Source organism: Osmerus mordax, chromosome 9 (genome assembly GCF_038355195.1).
Source record: "Osmerus mordax isolate fOsmMor3 chromosome 9, fOsmMor3.pri, whole genome shotgun sequence".
NCBI classification, from domain to species: domain Eukaryota; kingdom Metazoa; phylum Chordata; class Actinopteri; order Osmeriformes; family Osmeridae; genus Osmerus; species Osmerus mordax.
The window spans coordinates 10,028,698-10,050,222 of NC_090058.1; the positions used below are offsets into that span (position 1 = coordinate 10,028,698).

General features: G+C 43.8%; 2 protein-coding genes across 2 annotated transcripts; one reads left to right on the forward strand and one right to left on the reverse strand.

Moving 5' to 3' along the window:
- Positions 1 to 1,915: 1,915 nt before the first annotated feature.
- kcnk10b (potassium channel, subfamily K, member 10b) lies at positions 1,916 to 15,386 on the reverse strand. The gene is made up of 7 exons (XM_067243634.1): positions 15,271 to 15,386; positions 12,531 to 12,943; positions 5,505 to 5,622; positions 4,451 to 4,611; positions 3,493 to 3,685; positions 3,150 to 3,292; positions 1,916 to 2,748 (listed from the first exon to the last, which is right to left on the reverse strand). The coding sequence occupies exons 1-7, from the start codon at positions 15,323 to 15,325 to the stop codon at positions 2,035 to 2,037; spliced, it is 1,797 nt and encodes a 598-aa protein (XP_067099735.1). The 5' UTR covers positions 15,326 to 15,386; the 3' UTR covers positions 1,916 to 2,034.
- A 1,178-nt stretch (positions 15,387 to 16,564) lies between these two features.
- Positions 16,565 to 21,246, forward strand: spata7 (spermatogenesis associated 7). Its single transcript, XM_067243666.1, has 11 exons — positions 16,565 to 16,633; positions 17,130 to 17,219; positions 17,335 to 17,382; positions 17,520 to 17,656; positions 17,841 to 18,304; positions 18,504 to 18,555; positions 19,189 to 19,310; positions 19,410 to 19,460; positions 19,640 to 19,717; positions 19,946 to 20,003; positions 20,285 to 21,246. Exons 1-11 carry the CDS (start codon positions 16,597 to 16,599, stop codon positions 20,846 to 20,848), a joined length of 1,701 nt encoding a protein of 566 aa, XP_067099767.1. The 5' UTR covers positions 16,565 to 16,596; the 3' UTR covers positions 20,849 to 21,246.
- The last annotated feature ends 279 nt before the right edge of the window (positions 21,247 to 21,525 follow it).

Below are 21,525 nucleotides of genomic sequence, written 5' to 3' on the forward strand. Positions count from 1 at the left end.
TCGTTGCTGTGTACTGTACTAACTTTGCATGGTTGAACAAAAAAAAAACTATTACTACTACTATTGGATAGTTGCAATGCTGTTTGGCACTAGCATAATCTATGGTCCTGACATCACCTCGCTCGGGTAGTCTGAGGTGACCATTCAACAGTGTGTGTCTGAAAGCACAAGTTCCATGTGGTCTGGAAGTCAGCCTTGACCATTTCCTTTGGCAGTAAATCCAATTACCGGTAGGGTAACTTTAATTCTCTCAATGACACGTTAACGACTGCTGTACAAGTACAATGACTGCTATGGGAGTATGCAACATACAGTACAATTATGCAATTATGCAAATTACATCAAGCAACAAATTGCTTCTACAGGTTGTTATTATTTATTTTCAGAAAAGGCACTCGCCACATTTGATGTAATGTTTGCACGTTTTTTGGGGGGAATAGCAGATCAACTGAGCGAGAGCAACCCACAAGTCATGGTAATGCTGGTATGAAGCACAGTCAGGGTTTACACCAGTATCTACAGTAACAATATTCACCATTGGGAACACATGCTTTGCAGTCAGATGATGGCGTACAGGGGTTTTCTCCCTTACAGCAACTACAATGATGATGTAACGGTGTTGGATGACACCATCTGTTCACCCTATGTATGATCATACATAATAAATGAGTACAAAAAACGGTAGAAAATTGGCAAACATTTTGGAGTGTAAAGCTTCAGGAAGCACAGCAACAACACACAGGCGTTTGTGAGGACCAGCGTGATTGGTCATTGGTAAAATGAAGGGAAAAAATTATGTGTGTGTGGGTCTTAAAGATAGCAAGGATCAATTACAATATGGGTCAAACGACAACCATGCAAACATACTCTAACAGTGAAATATAAAAAAAAAATACTCAATCACATTCAGAATCAGACAATCAAAGATTTGTGTTGGTTGTGAAAACCAACACAAACATTTCAGCAAAAATAAATCATTATAAAAAAACATGGTGATATGGACCTTTCAACATCTCTTCTCCAAGAATGGTAGACAAGTTGTATGTCCACCAGATCAATATGACACGTGCCCTTAAAAGGATGTGACTACTTTAGATAATGACTTTCCTAGTTCTAGGGAAACTACTAGTAATTACTTTATTAGATAAACAAGCTCAGCAGTAAGATTTCCTCCTGGATTTCATATACAGTACGATGTATTATCGCTTTCGTTCAGTTGAACCAACAACCACTAGCACAGATAGCCTTAGGCTTTTACCTCACATTCAAGTCATCTTACTCCAACCTGAGAGCGTCAGAAAACCAAGTGTTGTTTTAAAATACCATGCACACAGAGTAATATTCTTGTTTGGCGTGAGCTCTTAGCACAGTTATTATTGATAATCCTATCGTGTAAGAATATTAGTACTTAAATAAATGAACACTATATTGTCTATTGACCCAGCGCCCAACCCCCCCACATTTTTCTTATTACTCAGGTTAACCCAGCAGCTCCATCGCCTGATGCTAAAAATAGCTCCTGCGGTATTAAATGGCAAAGTGTAGATCGATATGTTTGTGAGGAGTTCAGCCGAGGGTGAGATGGAGTGGAGGGTCTCTGGGTCACTGGCTCACATCAGCCCCCAAGTCGAAGAGAATGTTCCCACGTTGTCTTGTCGTTTTTGTCAAGTACGCAGAGGGGGAAAGCGTCTTGGCAACTGAGTTTGGGGGAATGGAAAGCATATGTAGAGGTGTTGTTTTATTCATGAGACGTACGGCATATAACCATAGCCTCGTCCTCTGTCTCTTCCATCATGTCTATTTTTGGCAACAAATCTGACGTTTCTCCGTCACTAGGACACAGTGACTGTTAACTTAGCCTAGAGAGAATTCAGAGCATGCCCAGATCTACGCGGAGAAAACAGAAAAGGCACATTTCAAGACAATGAAAAAAAAACTGCCCCTCAACGTCCTGCTATCGTTGCATCTCTCACTGTCTTTCTCGCACCCTCTCTCTTTCTATCTTTCTCTTTCTGAATCTGCATATGAGCATTTTTATGGGCTTGTCTGAGGCTGAAGGTTTCTTCCTTCCAGTATTTTCTCGTTCTCTCTCTCTTTGGCCTGAGCTGGCACAAAGCCGTTCAGGTTAACGCGATCTGTCGTGCATGTTGGCAGATTGGTCAAACTGATGTTGGCTTCCTTCCTCTCCTCCTCCTCCTCCTCCTCCAGCTGTCCCTCTCTCTGTCCTTCATCCTTCTGTTCTCCCAGGGCTGTGCCAGCGCCACCTCCTCCCCCACCCATGGCCTCGCACGCCAACCGCACGTCTTCCGGGACGTTCTGCCGCAGGTCCTGGTTGCGATGGCGCTTGGACAGCTTGGTGAGTGAGCCGAAGCGCAGGTTGAAGAGGTTGTCGTCGGAGGACGAGGGCGAGGCCCGCTGGGGCTGCTCGCTGCTCCGCCGACGCTCCTCGTAGGGCTCCACGGCCCCCCGCACACGCAGGTTGTTCAGCTTGGTGTCGATGCTCTCCTGAGAGGACGTCTTGAAGCGGCCCGCGTCCAGGCTGGTGAACACGGCTCTCTTCTCGGGCGAGAGCATGTCCAGGGAGTGGGCCCGCTGCTCCAGCCCCAGCTGACGGCGCTCCATGCTGCGGATGGTGACCGCCCGCTGCAGCTTGTCGTGGATCTCCACGCTCATGCGCCGGCGCGTCTCGCGGAACTCCGCCCGCACGTTGGCCTTCCACTCGGCCGCGTGGGCCTTGAACTCCCCCACCTGTTGTCAACGACACAGCAGTGAGTTTGGATGACACAGCCTCCTGAAATAGAGGGCAGCAGTCCATCATGGTGTATGAGTCATCGCTTCCTGCTAACATTAAAATGCAGAGAGATTAATACAATTTCAGTCTTGCTAAGAGGACCGGTCTCCATACAGTCCTATCGACAGATCGATAGCCTGCCGCTGCCCTAATGGATCTGCTTCCTATCATTCGAGGCACCAGACTAGAAATGAACCAGGAAGGAGAAGAGCAAGCATGGTGGGCAGAGGAGGGAGGGAGGGAGAGGGGGGGGGGATGCATAGGGGAAGAAAGAGGAACAGAAACAGAGATGGAGAAAGGGAACACATGGGGTTGGAGCAGGTTGTCCGTCTCAATTGCTCTAAGTGAAGAAGCCCACCTCCTCCTTGGTCTTTTTGGACAGAACCCTGAGCCAGTCCCCAATCATGCTCAAAACCGCCGCGAAGTACGCCAGGCCCACCAGGATCCAGAACCACACCACTGGCTTGTACCACTTCATGTAGTCGATTCTTCGGTCACCACCTGGAGAGGACAGGTCAGACAAGCGGTCATGAGTCTGTGTTGCCAGGGTACAATGGGAGATTTGGTAGGTTAGATACATGGAGCCGCCATTACGTCGCTGTGAAAGTTCGGGAGATGAGACACGTCACATTGACACCTGAAGAGTAATTGAATGTTGTGACCTGTAAAATGTGCAAGTACAAAATAACTAGTTGTCATACCGGCTACATAGTCTCCTATGCCGACAGTGGTGAGAGTGATGACCACAAAGTAGATGGCTTCCAGAGTGGTCCATCCCTCGATGTGTTTGAATATGACGGCCGGGATCGTGACAAAGACTATGCAGCCGGCCAGGATGAAGAGGATGGTGGACGTCACTCGGATCTTCGTCTGGCTGATCTGTTTGTGTTTTTGCTACAGAACACACAAAGAGAAATGGAGGCTGTGATGGGAGCGGTTTGGAAACACACAAACGGCCCTGCGTTTGGAACTTGTTCATAACCGTTGTTAGCAACAGCGTCAATACTCATTAACTTCCAATCTCCCATACACCAGAGGACAGAAAGCATCGACCAACTTCAATAGACCCAAGAACTCCATGAGTCACTTCCTTTGTAGTTGGATCTCAAGCCTCATGGCTTTCCAACCGTCTTAATAAGGTCTCCATCTCAAACCATTCAATTGCATGCACCCCCTCGCACATGCACAGAGAATCCCAATTAGACCCTGCCCTGTTCCCTGCCCTTCTCCTCTCTAATACAAAGACTCTGTCGACTTAGAGCTACAAAGCACCTCTAACTAATCTGGACAAGCCTGATTGAGACCTTAGAGTTCAAATACATCCCCCTGAGCCAGGATAATACCTGGATAACAGCAACAAAGTCTGCATGAAAAGGAAGGCATGATAGACACCTGACTGTTCAGCATGAATGGACTGGTAATGGGTTTGAGATAACGATATGTTTGTTTACGCTATGATAGACAGTTGTGGTGACATCACAACAGGAGAAGGAGTATTTTTTCTAAGTTGCTCTTTTCATAATGTCCAGAAATATCCAACTTGGTTGTCTAACTACGCTGTTGTGTGACACCATATGTCTTGCTAGTTGAAATTGATAAGATCAACACTTGAGTCTTATCAACATTCATAATCAATGATGACACAGCAGTAGAACTCACCTTAAAAATCCTCTCCACCTTCAGAATGCTCTTCACGAAGATGGTGCCCAGCTGGTCACCAATCCCTGCCAGCAGGAAACCGAATAGCGGGATGCCAAATATGGCATACAGGATACAGAATATCTTACCTCCCTCTGTACTGGGGGCTATGTTACCATAACCTGTGACGGAGAGAGGAAACAGGAGGAGGAGGGGAGGAAAGGAAAGGAAAGGAGAAGGGATGGTCAAGCCTTTATTAGGATCTAAGCCTGTACACAGCTTTGTATTCCTGGAGCTGGAGGTCGGAGCTAAATTATCTTTTAGAGCAAGTAATTAAGTTGTTCTGGGAAACATGGCATTAATTGAGGCCCTGCAGGGAGTGTCTCTCTCTCTCCCCCAGCAAGTGACGCGTACAGACAAATGAAATGATGTTCAAGGGGTTCCGCTCAAAAGACTCCGTCCTTACTTGCACAGTAATTTGTAGCCGGAAATTACATACTGGGTGGACTTGTTGACGTACGAAAAGAAACAAGTGCGTCTTTAGAGTGACGCCTTCGTGTTCCTATTTGTCTATTAACGGTGCATTACAATTAAAAAGCGAAGACATGGCCTTGCTTGCACTGGATCGAGAACTTTCTAGAAAATTCACACAGACTCATCCTTTTTAAGTTCAAACCTTCATAGAGAAAATGAGTCACTCGTTAGCTTAAGTGGAGTAAGTAAGACTTTCATTCCAACCTCCATGTGGGTGAACAGCTGGGCCTGTCTAGCCTTTGCATTTATGGATGATAGAATTGCACCAATGCACTGATTGAGGTGTATGACATTTCACATCACATTTACTTCCAAAGCAACAAAAGAATTGTGCATGAAGAAAGCACAGCACAAAACAAAGGATCAGAAGTGCAAATGATCGTAACGGTATGTGGGTGGACAGACTCATGGACCGGTCAGTATTTACTTAGTTACAGAGCAACATAACTACATCTCAGCAAGCAGTCACGGTGCAACCATAACAACATCTCAATGACAGTGCAACAGTGTGTAGTTTGGGGAGATTTAGGGAGCAGGTTACCGATGGTGGTGATGACTGTGCCAGCGAAGAAGAAGGCGCTGCCCAGGTCCCAGTGGGAGGAGTTGTAGGAGGTGTCTCCTATGGGACTCACCCCGGCGCTCACAGCGTCTATGGCATGCTAGGAACAACAAAACACAGTGCATAAGGCTATATGATTGACATGGACACAGCTTGATCGGGTTGAAATCCGATCTCTCCTGACACTGTTCCATCCTTGAGCATAGACAGAGCATTTCATGAACTTGCATGCCGAAGCAATGGAAGGAAGAGCTGTAACCACCAACTACTAAATAACGCTGGCGTGTGTTCCCTTTGTTTTAATGCCACAGCAGGCTGCAGTTCACAGCACAGTGCCATGCCACCCCATGCTATGCCTGGCCAGCTAAAACAAGTGCCCTGGCCTGATTTCACACCATAAAGCCATCAAGCCGTGAACGCAGACAACAGATTCAGCCGCACCGCTGACTCCGGCGTGCGCTGGTGACATACTGTAATTACGTAGCACACGTGAGAAGAGTGATGATGGAGCTGACCTCGATGACATTCTCCACAGACGAACTGAGAAAGGTCACCAGTGGACCGGGGGGGGGGGGGGGGGGGTGGGGGGTGGCAGGAGGGGAGGAGAGGGGGGTGGGGGGGGGGAGTATATTGTGAGGCTTGTCAAGGCAGATTGAGAGAATATGAGACGGAGAAGGAGGAAGAGAAAGGGAGAGGTTGTGGTAGAGGAGGGTAGGGTGAGAGGAGGATAGGGGGAGGAGGAAGAGCTAAGCGAGGGATGACAGAGGGGCGTAAAGAGTGCTTTCCTGTTGGTTGTTGTTCAGACGGTTTGCTGTGTGAGTGTATGGGCACATACGCGTGTCCATGTGTGTGTGTGAGCCGGCAGGACAGAGTGCAGGTGTGAGGGTCAGCAGAATGACCGGGCTGGGTCCGCCACAGTCAGGTGCTGCACCCCTGCACATGCGAGAGGAAACAGCAGGGAGGGACAGACTTCCTGTGAAATGACCCTTTCCAGGATGTCAGAGAAACGGAGAATACGGTTCACACTGTTCCCTCTCATCTGGACTGCCGGCACTGTATTGTGAACCATTGCACACATCAACTAAGATGCATGAAACCACCACATGACACAACCAATCAAAACAAGATTGTATTATCTGAGCTTCTGATGCATGCTCATCTTCATCTGTGTCTTTGTGGTGCTTAAGTCATGCGTTTCTCTGTTTAGCATTTTGCTCTACTTCAGTCCCCAGGAGTATTGTTCTTCAGTGCTGGGCAGAGTTCGCTGAGACAATCACCTACCAGAACACTTTTATCTCACATCTCCGATCTCCAGTTTTATGTAGGCTGTTATTCTGTTTTATCTCCTGATCCTCTGCAGCATCGCAAACATTTACCAGTTGCCTCCCCTAGTCCCATAACCCATATTTCATTTTCTCTATAACATGCAGTGCATATTAAAAAATGAATGGTAGACACCCATGTGGTCGATAAAAACATTCCAAGGTAGACATACTGGATGTGTTCTATTTTGTTATAGTAACGTTGTTATTGATTTATTTTTATAAAGGAAGGTTGGGTAATTGCTATATATACAATACAACCCACTTGATTGAGAAAACCAAATATCAGATGACGGTATAAATAGCACATCGGTAATGGAGCGAAGCACTGTTGAAACTAAAGTCAAGTTAACAATGGAATGATCTTCACGAGCAATGTACAGCACAGAAAGCCAACAAACACAGTCTAACAGCAAATTATGTATTTTTTGTTTTTTAATGAGAACAAATCAAGGCCAAATGTTTGCCTTTTGGCTGGAATGTCTTTCTGTCCACTATTACATTTATGCATTTAGCAGACGCTTTTATCCAAAGCAACTTCCAAGAGAGAGCTTTACACAAGTGCATAGGTCACTGATCATAACAACGAGATAGCCCCAAACATTGCGAGCAGCCAAAACATTAAGCATCCATTGTGAACAACCAAATATAGACACTTCATGGTGCTTAGTAACAATTAAATCAGTGATCGATTACAGATACATTGTATATGCATACTGTGTGTTTCCCTGCCATGTAAGGGAAGCCATGTCTAATTTGTCACAACAACGGCCCCATTGCAGCCTGGTTAGCAACACGGATAACCCGAGTCAGGTTCTCAGGGTCTCGGTGTGAGGCTCCGCCCCTGCAGTGTTGCCAAGGGGTTTCCCAGCAGGTGGCTGCATCAACTCAAATGGCATTTACATCTAAACAGCACTGATACAGTACCTGCCACACTCTCACTTTACATACTCTGGACTCTTTTTCTCACTCTTCCTAACTCATTCTTTCCCCCCCCCTCTCTCTCTCTTACTCTCTCTGTGTCTCTTTCTGTCTCTCTCTATCCATCTGGTAGATGGCTGAGAACATCAGGACTATATCCAATCATCATGCAAATTCAGACTTCCCTCTTCTTCATCTTAGACTTCCAAAACACCACCTGGTGATGTACTGCACCTCCAGAGGAGACCAGGAACACGGGACACATTGAATAATGAAAGCATACTTTTAAGTCGCAAAAACTAAGTTAGCATTGGAGGCTTTGATGATATTGACAGCATAATAGGGCCTAAAAGGTTTTGTGAATGAGGTGTGTGAGAACTAAGATAAACCAATTACTGCAGCTGTGTGCACTTCTGAGAGGTCATGTGATTATCCCAGCACAGGTATGAAGGATAATAGTAAGTGTCTCTGTCAGCCAATTATTTGACCTGGATTTAACCCACATCATACACTTAATCAATTACATGTTTTGCAGATCAAAAGAACCATTGACCACAACCACCAAGGTCCATGTACTGTAGGCAGTTCCTCATGTCAAAGTCACCGCAGAATGTGTGTGTGTGTGTGTGCGTGTGTGCATGCGTGGGCGGGGGTATATGTGTGTATACGACAGAGAAAATCACACATTTCAATACTTAAGCTTGGCCCTGTAGTTGAATATAGCCGTGTTCAAGTCATAAGCTCATTTTCAAATCGAAGTGTCACAACAACAAATAAGAGCTCTTGAATTCACATTGTGCCACAGTCTGAGTCATACCATTGCTGCAAGGCTAAGCCAATTAGGTACTGCATCCTAGTGGGCAAGCAGTAGGTGGGCAGCAAGTACACTTTAGTCACATACAGTGCCTGTGCACAAATTCTCTCTCTCTCTCTCTCTCTCTCTCTCTCTCTCTCTCTCTCTCTCTCTCTCTCTCTCTCTCTCTCTCTCTCTCTCTCTCTCTCTCAACACAGACACACAGCAGATGCAAACAAAAACAACTCTCTCTCTTTCTCTCTCTCTCTTATTCTTCTCAGAGCTACCATCTTGAAGCTTTCTTCTCTGCCAGTATAACAACATTGAGTCACTAGCTGGCCTGATTGGCAAGCACTCCCGTTGTGTGAGAGAGAGAGGGCGAGATTGAGACAGAGAGAGAGATAATGCGAGATGGCAGAGTGACAGCCTTGACACAGCACTACCGGCTGGCCTATAGAACCTGTTAAAACAAACACATAGATCTCGGACAGCCTGATTAAGTGCTTGTTTTATACCCCAGCTACCCCCTGGACCGTCCTTCTCTAAGCAATGGCAGCGAACCTTGCCAACTTCTCAGGTGGGAGTTACAAAAACAATATTTAGTGATTGTGGGAGTTGATCAAAGATGGTGCTACACAATGGTCGAAATCAAGTTTGTACACTCAGGGGGGATGGTGTCGTGAAGGAGCCAATAAATAACGTCATGGTCTTTGCAGTCCAATAATTGCTTTGTAGCAAATCGGTACCAAATGTATGTACCTGTCCTATTACAGTGAACTATTAGTATCCCCAGGACTCAAACTCCAAAAATATCCAGCTTTTCTAATCAGTCAATAATTAGAGAATCCATAGAGGGATTCTTAAGGCAGGTTCTTCTCTGGCGAAGCTGGTGAAGCACTTTAAGGGGGAGGTGTGGCTAAACTGGCCCATGCCATGAATAATTGATTCCCTTTGGGGCCCCCAGGCACACCATGGTAGAGGTTTAAATCTCCACGCCTTCCTTCAGGAAACACTGCCCTTGATTTCTCCCAACACTGCATCGAATTGTGCTTGTGTTTCCTCCCCCAAAATGGCCCCCCTACGCAAAAATGGCAAAGTGTCAGGAGAAGCGTCCACAGAACAGAGGTACTAGATGTGGGGGTAGGGGGAGCAAGATGTACATAATGACAGGTGAGCTAAGCAGCACGCAGACATACACTGAAACCAGCGGTGTTGAAGATGCTAACATCAAATGCAGCCAGTCTGCTGGAAAGTGGAGCAAATAAAATGTCATGTGGGTGCTTCTCTCTTTCGGGTCAGCTAATGCTTTAAAGCTCAGGCATATAAAAACCTCATTCAGATATTGAAGGGAGGTCTGCCTCTACGATTAGTTTCACACTTTATGATGTAAGAAAGCTGTACACAGTCATTTGACCTGCTCTATTCATTGCTACATGATATGTTGAGGTTTGACGGCCTCTGTTTTTCCCCTAGGATTCACAACCATCTGTTTCCTGGATTGAGCAGACCCCTGGACCTATCTGGGATCCCTATGAGTAAAATCCATTGGACATCTGCATTTTAATGGTTTTGTAACACGACAAAGCTCTCCAAGAAAAAAAATTGCATTTGGCATGGGATATCCTGTCATCATCACCCCGTGTGGAACTGCATGGAATGGTCCGTCTGAATAAACAACCACCCTGTCCCTGTTGGGATTGAGTTCCACTGATGTCTGGCCAGTGCTTTCTACCATCTGACTCCCTCACACCTCGCTGTTTAGCTCAGCCCACTGCAGCAGCAGCTGCACATCTCCAATCCTTTTCCAATCACAGTTACAAAAGGGTATGTGTGACACACGGGCTTGGTTTTTCCTCAACGTGATATTACACCGCAGGCTGTGAGCGTTGTCACGCTAAGGTCAGATAAGACGGTAAAAATGGACACGAAAAACCATGATGCGACCTGTCTCTTCTGGTTGTAATCTAGAGTGATTCACACAAGTCCCCTGGCCTGAGAGGTTCATGAGCCTAGCTCCTGCTCCTATAAAACAGGTAGGTTCCAGTGGAGATGGTGTTGACTAGACCGACGCAATCAAGTTTCATTGTAGGTCAGAATTTTACAAGTGGCCATGATAGGTGTGAGGAGCCAAGTTCATCTTGAGACTGAGATGTGTCATCTCTGGTATGCAATCTGTTCTCAGCAGATCCTGGGAGATACATCTATTGATTGTTGTTGGGGAACTATCTGTATAGCTGTGCAGCTCATCCAATTTCATCAATGTACATCAGTGCTCATCAGAACTCAATCTTTCTTGAGAGGTTTCAAGCTTTCCCAATAATGGATCTCCTAATCACAAAAGTATAATCCTAATAACACAAAAATAATTGTATGTATACAATATGGCAGTATAGAATCTATAATGTGTAAGAAATCTTCTGAAATGGTGCTTCAGCTTAGCTTGCCGAGACATGCATGTTTGTTCAGTAATGTTCAAGAACTGGTGTCTGGATACATAACCCCTGTATTTCTTCAGCATGTTACATAAAGGAGAGACAGTGTTTGCCACGGCGATCTTGTTACTCCATTTAGCTATGTGTGGGTGTTTCAAAAGAGCAGCTCAATCAATACCAAGCCTTAATTATTCTCAGTTTTCAACTCAAGAAAGTTTTCTAGCAGAGGCGTTGTTAGACATAAAACTCTACTGGGGCACAGGCCCCTATTCATATTGCTTTTTTTTCTTTTTTATGCATTGTGCTTGCTGCGCACAATGCATTACTAGGCTATAGAAACTCCCCTTGCTTAACCCACTATAGTACAACAGTTCAGGGACGCAAGTTTGATATCAGCTTTGGCAGGGACATCAATAGTTAACTGTTTTTATGTTTTAGTCAAAATACGATGATCGTTAGGCCTATCATTTAGAAACTTTCTTTCGTTTTGTAATATTTTCTGCGGGCATCGGTTTGTGTTTTCGGTTAAACTGCTTTGATTTTACAAGCGTTGATTGGGAGACTGCATTTATTTTTTCTGGGATTATCAATCTAAATTAATGCACTGACTGATAAAGTAAATTGTTAAAACTCAAACTTTAGATTTGACTGGGGCACAGCAGATTTATACTAGGGAACGTGCCCCAGTAAAAAGGGTGTAACGACGCCCCTGTTTTCTAGAATAAGAAAAGGTCACTGCAACTCACCACATCAAGCAAGGTCAAGTCTTTCCAAGAAAACTAAGCTAACAACAAGTGATTTTGTTTGTTTTATCGGATTTCTTATGTAACAAAATCCTGACAGTCGATCGAGGCACTTAACCATGGCTTGAATATGTTTATGTCTCAAGTCTCAAAGTGCATTATGGGTATAGAAGCTAGCTAGAACAATGGAGGTCTAGTTGTGGTTAATTGAGGAAGGATGGACAGGCCTTCCAATACATGGCATTAACTTATCACTTAAGAAACCGCAGTCCACCAGGGGGTCGGCAGAAAGTGCTCTTTTGTCATGGTGTGCTTACAGGCAGCGCAAGACAAACTCATATATTCTATGCAGATCACAGATGAAAATGCGCTTATGGATTCGTTACTTTGTGGAATAGATCTCCTGTCTTGGTCTTATAAGCTGCATCTGGAAATAACTTGTGTAGTATGGTATTGATCATGTGTTTATTCATTACACTCTAGCCTTTAAGAATAAATAAACAGATCATGGTCCATCCTCTGACACTAAATGATAATATATTTTATAGTATAGTGTACACAATGCATACATTATGGTTTTAATAACCTGCCAAGCAAGCTTTTCTAAATGGCTAATTAAATCTTGAGTTATTCCACTCCATAAGTCTCACAATCCATCCCATTGACCCCTGCGACTGCATTCATGTCACTCCACCTCCTCCTTCCACTCCTCCTTCCCCTCCTCTTCTCCTCCTCTTCTTCTCCTCCTCCTCTTCTCCTGCTCCTCTTCTCCTCCTCCCCCGCCTGAGCCCACTCACCTTGATCAGAGCCTCCAGTTCAGCGGGGGTGACGCAGCGGTGCCTCAGCAGGAACGAGGCCTTCTCCAGGGTGATGCTGTCCTTCTGGTTGCTCTCAAAGGGCTTCTCCAGCGCCTGGAAGGCCAGCCCGCCACCCACCAGGTAGAACACCACCACCACGAACACCGCCACCACCGTCTTCCACTTCATCACGGAGTGGAGGGCCGCCAGGCCGTCTGTGCTGGCGTCCATGCTGGCCACCACGCTGGCGGAGCGGGAAGAGATGGAGAGGCGCGGCAGAGGGCAGTGCCCGTTGGCCTTGAAATCACAGCCCATGGGATTTTGCATGGCTGCCACGCTGGCCTGGACCAAGGTGGATTGGATCATCTCTGATTGGACCTTATTTGGTGGCTCCAAGTTGGTTTGGACCGCCACTGAAAAGGGAGACATAAATATGTCAAATAATGAGCATGTGTCTTTTTGTGTTTTTGTGAGCTGAGATGTGTTGTTTGGGTTTAGCTCTGGAGCCTCAGTAACACATAACAAAGTTCATCACAGAGATAACTGCAGCCCAGCGGTTAATGATAAAAGCCATTAGTCCTGTGCACTGCAGTCTGGGGAAGATCCCCAGTACCCTGCAGGGTGGAGTTTTATCTCCCTGTCTGACCAAACATGCCCAGGAGACAGTATGGATATGGATATTCTGCCAGACAATAGTACTGCTAAAAGGGAGTATTTTTTCTTCCTTCTTCCCCTTAACTGTTAACATTGTCCATAAAGACACTAAGTGCCTGCTTTCTTTTTTATGTCAACACGAGGGGAACACTTAGAACATTGCCAAGACAAGATGTGCAGAAAAAACGTTTGACTAACCTCTTTCCTGAGAAGCAGGATTCAATCTCCCTAATAGACAGGCACATACTATGAGAGAGATGGATAACTGCCTCAGCGGGTCATAGGTTTCCCAATGACCTGTGTCATTTATGAATGCATGCAAGGGGAGGTCAGTGGCGCTAGGGGACATTTCCAAGGAGGTAGCTATTTTTAGATCACGGTATGTTTACAATAACAGCACTGTTTTGGCAATTCAGAACCGTATCTTGTACACATAGTCCCAACAGACACACACACATACATACACCTCTCCAATGGGAGATTATTTGGCACCTTAGGACAGGGCAATGGTTGTTGAACAACGATGCCAACCCCACCACTCTGTTTATTAAAAGACGACAGATTTATCTGAGGTTACTACTGAGACACACAATCTATTTCTATACACACTTAAACTGTACGGATCTCATCCATACTATGCATGCGTTTGTTGACAAAAGCTACAAAAGTACAAATCAGCTTAGCATTTCCTGTAACTACTGACTATGCTGCATGAACTTGGATGGCACTACCAACCACTCCCCGTAAACGTGTTTGATGAGTCAAGGACATCCAGGAAGTCCCTCACGCTCCTGCAGGATGGATAAATCTTGTTCGTCGATTATTTGACTGGAGCCAAGGCTAAATCGATCCCGACAAACTGCTGTCACATAGTTATGGAAACACACATCGAGAGATTCCTCACAGCGCTTTTGAATTATTACGTTACAGGTTGCAGGGAAGAGCTATTTTGGGAACATTTTGTATGAGAAACGAAATAGAAACAAAGAAACATTCCTATGGTAAATTCAGAGAACAGGGTGTGTTTTATCAATATCCACCCAAAACTACTCAAATTTGATGGACATTCTAGACATCTGGAAGTACAACCCATTACTAAGCAACATTCAAACTGGGTCAGGTTCCTGACTGGTCTGACAGTACCATGAATTACTTTTCATCACATCAAATAAATTAGTGGAATGGAACAAATGAGCAGTTCATTAGTCCTACATTTTAAATTAAGTACCCTTCACTCCTACTGTTTGCCTGTATCACCCACTCCACCAGGACACCAAAGATAGCCAAGCTCATATGGGATAACAAATGGTTCAACCATTAAAAAAAATGGAAAGTATCCAGATTATAACAGGGATCTATTATTAGAAACAATATTTCACTTGAGCAGAAAAATAAAAATGTTGTGAGCATTAATCACATCATTGTAACCAATTGAATACACTGCCAACCCATACTTATGATTTTCATACTTATACTTCATACTTATGGATGGGTGATCCAAATCAAACTATCGGTTTTGACACAGTGGGAGAGGGAAACCGTGTTCAGTGTGTCAGTTGCAGGTTTGGAAACACCTCTTTTCGTTGTTCAAACAATGATTACGCTTAAAAAGCGTTAAATTAGTCTAAATGTAAACGGGGTGAACAAAAAATCCGAAAAAGAAAATAAACTGTGAAATAGTCAATTCCGTCCAGTTGCTTTGCATAGCTCTTTGCCCGGTTTTCCCCACGGTCCTGGCTGGGCGGCGGCATCTCCCCAGCTGTCTCCGTATCTCCCCTCTGTCTATCCATGAAGGGCGCCCTCCACTCTGCACAGCTGAGCCCACAACAGAAAGAAGAGATCCACTCCCAACCTGCTTGCTTTATATTGAACCATATTTTCTGACATAATCACTAAAGGTAGGCTATACATTTTAGTGTAAATAAAATACATTGGAGATACATTGTATGTAAAGAATAAAAAGTAAAGCCCCGTTTCTGTAAAAAAAAAATATGATTTCGTCTACTATTGTCTTCAAGATGATCAGGATCTGAAAACCCAATATCTCACCAAAAGCAGATAAAGTAGATCATAATTAATTACCAACCTTGTTCTGGGTCCCAATTTACTTGTTTCCGAGGGTTTTCTAATGGAAATTTCATCGTTCTATTGTTCTTCTCAAAACACACATACCAAGTGTTCAAAAACGTTAAATAGCTGAAAATATCCTATCAACTATAGTACAGTAGCTTATAAACTATCATATAAATAGATTCACTCATATCTGGTTATTTAGTGAATTGGAATATAAAAAAATAAGGTAACAAGAAAGCGTTTTGTCCAGAGTCATGTATCCTTTTCAGAGTGCTTGACAAGGGCGCGTGGTGCAGGCTTGGACAAATTGTGCGCTTTTCACTGTAGCACAATGTGGGACCACCCCTACACCCAACATCTCACACGTCAGTCCAGTCCACTTGGTGAGACTGAGATATCGAAATAGCGCTTAAGTGTTTCAGCAATGAACTTTACACAAGAATGGCAAACAAAGGGAACCTCCTTCCTCTTGCCCAGATTGATGGGCAAAAAACTGAACCAAAAGGGGGGAAATGTCTCAATTGAGGCTTGTGGCGGTATGTGCCAGTAAGTCATAGCCTAATTGAAACGAGTTTATATGTTTGGTTATGTAAATAGAATACTTACTAATGTGAAATTGTTTCGGTCCTCCTAATATTCACGATTCTGTAACAGCGTGCAGGCACATGGTGTGGTAGTGGGCGTCGTTAATAGCCTACATTCAGCGATCGACGATTTAAGCCATTACATCATCCTTCATCATGCATAATGTAGTAACTTGAATACTATAGAGACAAGTCATCCAATCCCTCCATTCTTGTCAAGTAAGCCTCAATCTGGTGAAGCCTATTCTATATTTAGATCTTGTGTTGCGTTGTTTTGGAAGCAGAAAAGGAAGCATTGGAATACACCTGAAAGCTATAGGTCATGATTATGTTTTTCTGATTGGCCACATTTGCCACAATTCCAACAGTTAGTGGTCATGCATTTGTTAATTCTTTGGGATTCTAGTTTTTTAGCAACTACACATTGAATTTAATGAGGCAAATCCTTCATGTAAACTAACATTTGCCCCCGATAAGAGTTTGTATTTAATGCTTTCCGGGATCTTTCCTTCAGTACCATGGACAGATACTTCAGATGCCACCTTTTGTAATCTTTGAAAACTGTGCGTAGAGCGTAATGACGCTGACATAGCAACCAAGCATGGCGACGGACAGGCGTCCTGATCTTGGTGCTGGAGACAGCATTATTAGCAAGCTTGCTGGCTAATTAAATCCAGACAGTGATACAACATTTGAACCAACATTAGCAATCTACCTAGATTTTCGTCCAACACCGATGTGTTGGACGACGGAGCATGGGATACATTGCCTGTATTATGGATTCAAAAAGAGGTGTGTAGTTAGCAGCATCTTGACTTTTGTAGAAGCAAGATGGCTAGCTACTTTACTGTAGCTAAACCACTTAGCTAGCCAGTTAGCTAGCCAAGCTAGAGCTAGTTTTTTTCTGCGTTATTTAACTGTTCAGGTTATTTACATTTAGTTCGTGTTTAGCTATTCTTATATAGGCAATTAACAGTACAGGTGAAAGCTAGCTAGCGAGCTATCTTTACACGCACGTTTGGTTTAAGTTAATTGTTATCCTAGGCAGCTAGACTAGCTTGTTAATTCTGTTTATGAATTGTTTTAATGACAGTAAATGCATGGCCTGTTCCAGTAAACCAAAGTGCACCACAAGGGGAGAATATTTTGAAAAGCAGTCGTGAGTAGTTGGATAGTTTACAGTTTTATCAGATTTGAAATGTCAGTTAGTAGCCAAGTTAGCTAGTGCTTGCTACTGTATGTGAAGCACTGCTAAACTCAACAATATCCATGTTTGTGTTGTGTCTAGCTTTCTGTCCTCAGTCGTCGAGCAGACTCACTCAGTATATTATTCAAGACCACATGGTTTCTCATTATAAAAAGGTTTACTCAGCTAAAGGTACGTGATGGAGTTCGAAGGGTGTATTATAGATGCATAAACATGGCATTGGACTAGATTTATTCTGTAGCAACTTGTTATTTAGAAATTGTCGTATTTCCCCGGTTTCCTACAGCTGCTATTGATGCCTCTGTTCCTAAAAGCATGTTACACAGTGTTAAATGTAAGTAGCAAATATTTCAAAAGTTATACTTTATACTTAAAACAACACTCCTCCCTGTATGTTTACCACACAGAGATACTGCATACTCACCGATAGCTAACGGTAATCATTTCAGTGCTCATTGTATGATTTCCTAGACAATGACCAGTTGCAGCGAGACCAGTTGATGAGAGAACGTTCCAGGTGTGAGCGGCGTCCCCAGTCAGCTCATTCTCTGTCCCAGAGGAGCAGCCGGACTGGCACCAGAGCTTCCTGTGTGTCCCAAAACGCCCAGGTAAGACATCATCGAACCATCACCTATTATATATTTGTCATGGATTGCGTAGATACTTTGATATCAAATGTGGATTAATCTCTTTTAATCAAACTGTCACTGTAACTATGGAAAAAAACACTGAACAGTAAAAAAAAAAAATCCTTGAAATCATGATATTGATTAATATTATCGTTGTTTTCAGGGCAGAAGGTCCGTTCAAGGACAAGAGAGTGCCTACTTTTGTCTTGAAAGCTCCATGATCTCCAGCCCAAGGCTCAACACCTCCTTCCATGCCAAGCAGATAGTCTATCCATCCCACTCATCTTTTGGGCATGGTAGCCCCTCACAGCCTGTCTACTCTGCATCTGAGATCAGCTACAGGGGCCCCAATTCTCCGAGGCAGCACTCTGTTCACTCTGGCACCTCAACTGGCACACAGAGTGGCTACAAGGCTTTCCAGGACCCTGCGCAGAAAACCTACAGCGGTGACTTGCTTCAAAAGCATTCCCATCATTTTACCCAGGACAAGCCTTTCACTCCCAGGACCTTGAAGTCAGACAGCAGGTCCCATCTGTCACAGTATCGCTACTACACCCCCCCTCGGAGGAAAACCAGCCAGAACAGCACTGGCCCCCGAATGACACGGCAGGAGACATATCGCGGAAGGTAGAAAGACAAGTTCAGATTCAAAATGAGTTTCTGTCTGCATGTTTGAAAAGGTCAATATGTGTGTACACATGAGTGAGATGTGGGGGTGGGGGTGGAGAGAAATGTCATATTTAAAGAGAAGTTAATTAGATAAACATGGCATTCAAGAGTGCACAACAGGTGTGCCCTGACTGAGTCCAGTTTGTTCTTCCTGCAGCACACATGCACACAAGGACTTCTTATCAACTGAATTGGATGATCCACCTCAGGTAAGTTCTCTAGTGCCCAAAATTTAAGTCAACTGTTTATATGGCACACACAGTCATGTAGCCTATACATGAAGGAGTCTTGTGCCGAGAGGTAGGCAAACAGTATGCCATACTAATACACTATCCAGTATCCAGTGTTGGCTGGATTTTAGAGATGAACCCGATAATTAATGAAAATAATGACATTCAAGGACTTACACAAATGACACACAATGCAAGATCAGCAAAATATTTGAGTTTATTTTAAGCGGTGTGCTGCTCCAGAGATTATAGACACATGGTAGTAGTTGGGTAGCCTAAGGATACAGCAAGTGTGATTGATTGCCTGGCGATATCCAGGTCTTGCCATGAAGTAATGATATAAGAAGATGTCTACGGCTGCAGTATCAATCATACTGGCAGACTTGATTTGCTGGTTTGAGAGAGGAACAGCATCCAATAAAATACTCTCTCAGATTGGAAAAGTCTGTGCTTCAAGGTCAAGGATTTCAAAGTGATTAATATTGCAGGACAGCGTAAACAACTCTGTTGTAATAAGTCGTAAAACATGGACATGCTGACACAGAGAGTGAAAAATAATGTATTGAATATTCAGTACATCTTTATTCCATTTCTTGTTTACTGTTTTGACAGGGATTTTGTGCTGAACGTGAGTGGTCAGACGATGACTCCCACGCATTAGATCCCTCAGCATTTGGACACCAAAACAAAGAGTTCAAAAGCCGTAACAGTGACCTTTATCTTTCTTCCTATAGGTAATATTCACCTATAGCCTCAAACGACAGCACAAAATTGTGGCAATAGCTTTTAAATGTTGCAAATTTTGTGAAACCAAGTATTTTTGTCGCTTCTAGAGTTTCACCAGAGGGAATGAAGTCTCCAATCCTCAAGAGAGTGTCTGCCGAGTATGTTTTTCTGTCAGGTTGACATGATCAGACTCTTTTGAGGCTTTTATGAATAAACATGCTGATGCTAACACGTTAGATTAACACACATAAATGCTACATGAAGGATCACTATTAACTGCAGCTCTTGTGGGGCTCGTTTAGAATATCTGCAAAGTCAACACTTCATCTCTCAACAGGGAGGAGGAATTGATGTACCTTGAATTTATCGCCGATGTAACAAACGAGATCTTGTCTCGGGGACTCTACTCTGACAGGTATGTCACTTTTATATTAACTGTTTTCTCTGGACACCCGAGACCTTGCAGGGCCATCTGCAGTCAACACTGCATCCCCTGTTCATGTCAGGCCATAAATCCAGATGATGGCCTTGATGAAAGTCCTAATAATACTGCCTCATCATCGCATAATGGGTATTTAAACACCATCCAGGGGTACGACAATGTTACTTCATGGTGATTTTCTTTGCCTGTTCCCTCAACAAGGGTCCTAGAGCGAGTGTTTGAACGCCACGTTGAAATAAATAAACTGCGACTAGACGAGGTGAGTATGTATTAGTTCAGGTTTCAAGTTTATGTTTATTTGCTTTTTGCAACCAGGACATGGCCCATTGGAATTAATGGTTCTGTTCCTCTTGAAAATCCCCATTCGTTTAACCAAAGTCCTATTTTGTGGTTTCTAAAGACATCTTTGAGTCCCTTTTTATATAGTTTGTGTAGATGCTTCCTTTACTATCAACAAATGGTCGAGCGTAATTGCTTGTGTAGCAAGTCTAAGCATTTAGTGAGCGCTTGATCATATTGTCACTGCATTTCTTTTTAAAGGATAAAATGCGCCACCTACTGGAAGTATTGCAGAATGACCTGCAGAGTCCAGCCAACACTCCCACCTGTAGCACAGAGCCTAAGAGTAGCGAGCACAACCTGTTGCATCACTGGCACCGGAAGAGCCCGGACACAGAAGTGACCTTTGACACCAAAGAAGACACTGATACTTTACCCTATGCATCATTTAATGAGGGACACAATGAGAAGCTGGAGAGAACGCTCCCCCTATCTATGTCAACACCCCTCCATAGAATCTCTCCGGAGAGGACTGTAGATTATTCTTCAGAGGAAGCTGTACAGGAGACGGATGACCAGCACAATTACAAACAAGAACATGAATCATCCCTGGCTGAAGAAGCCAGTCACTCTGGAACCAATGATGAGGACCATATCTCCCAAAACCCAGCAGCCGTTCATGATGATGGAATTTCCAGAGAGCTGGAGGAACTGGGCAGAAACATTGCAGAGTCACTGTGTGTGACCAGTAATTCAAATAATGACTCACAGGGCGTCACAGAACTTGTTAACAAAGTACCCTCTCTCAGTGATGATGACTTTTGAAGATATTTTTGATAGTTGATGTTGCCTAAAGAGACTTGTTACAACTTATATATTCAAAAATTAAAACTTACAGTGTACTTACTGTTCATATTGTGGAATGCCCACCCCCTGCCAAGGTGGAGTTAGTTCAAGGCACTGCATTGCCATGGAGATTTATACAGTATTAGCTATTTACCAATAAGTATACCAATAGTCAGAACCATAAATAGATTTTTGTACTGTACTGATCTAAGTGTTGTTCACGTTTGTAGTGGCCTATTTGATTTTCTTTGAAGTAGCATCAGTGATCGCATGTTAGTTTCACACTCTCAGGACCCTTACAGAATGTAATGCATTTTTGGAGGAAACAGGCTTTTTATTCTCATTCAATGCACTGTAGTCTTTAACCTGTATCTTACTATGACTGTGATTGATAATAACTATATTTTCAATTTTTACAATACAATGTTTGTTATCCGCTGATTTCTAGAATACATTTGTACATACATTGTATGCATTTGCATGGCCTACTTATGCCACAATTGCACATAACACACAATGAACATACATTTTTGTTGAGCGCAACTTGATTTGGTGCTAGTAGCAAACTTCTGGGACTCGTGTTAACCCTTAGCGGTATTCATTTGTGGCTAGACATAATTGAGTGAAAATGCATTGTGAATTTGGAGGCTACCCCT

Excerpts from the sequence above, each read along its gene's own strand:
- kcnk10b (XM_067243634.1), bottom strand. The coding sequence starts at position 15,325 with ATGAAATTTCCATTAGAAAACCCTCGGAAACAAGTAAATTGGGACCCA. Across the intron at positions 4,612-5,504 it reads CACAGTCATCACCACCATCG|GTTATGGTAACATAGCCCCC; the intron begins GTAACCTGCTCC and ends TCTCCGTCACAG. Across the intron at positions 2,749-3,149 it reads CCAAAAAGACCAAGGAGGAG|GTGGGGGAGTTCAAGGCCCA; the intron begins GTGGGCTTCTTC and ends CGTTGACAACAG.
- spata7 (XM_067243666.1), top strand. The coding sequence starts at position 16,597 with ATGGGATACATTGCCTGTATTATGGATTCAAAAAGAG. Across the intron at positions 18,556-19,188 it reads AATTGGATGATCCACCTCAG|GGATTTTGTGCTGAACGTGA; the intron begins GTAAGTTCTCTA and ends CTGTTTTGACAG. Across the intron at positions 20,004-20,284 it reads ATAAACTGCGACTAGACGAG|GATAAAATGCGCCACCTACT; the intron begins GTGAGTATGTAT and ends TTCTTTTTAAAG.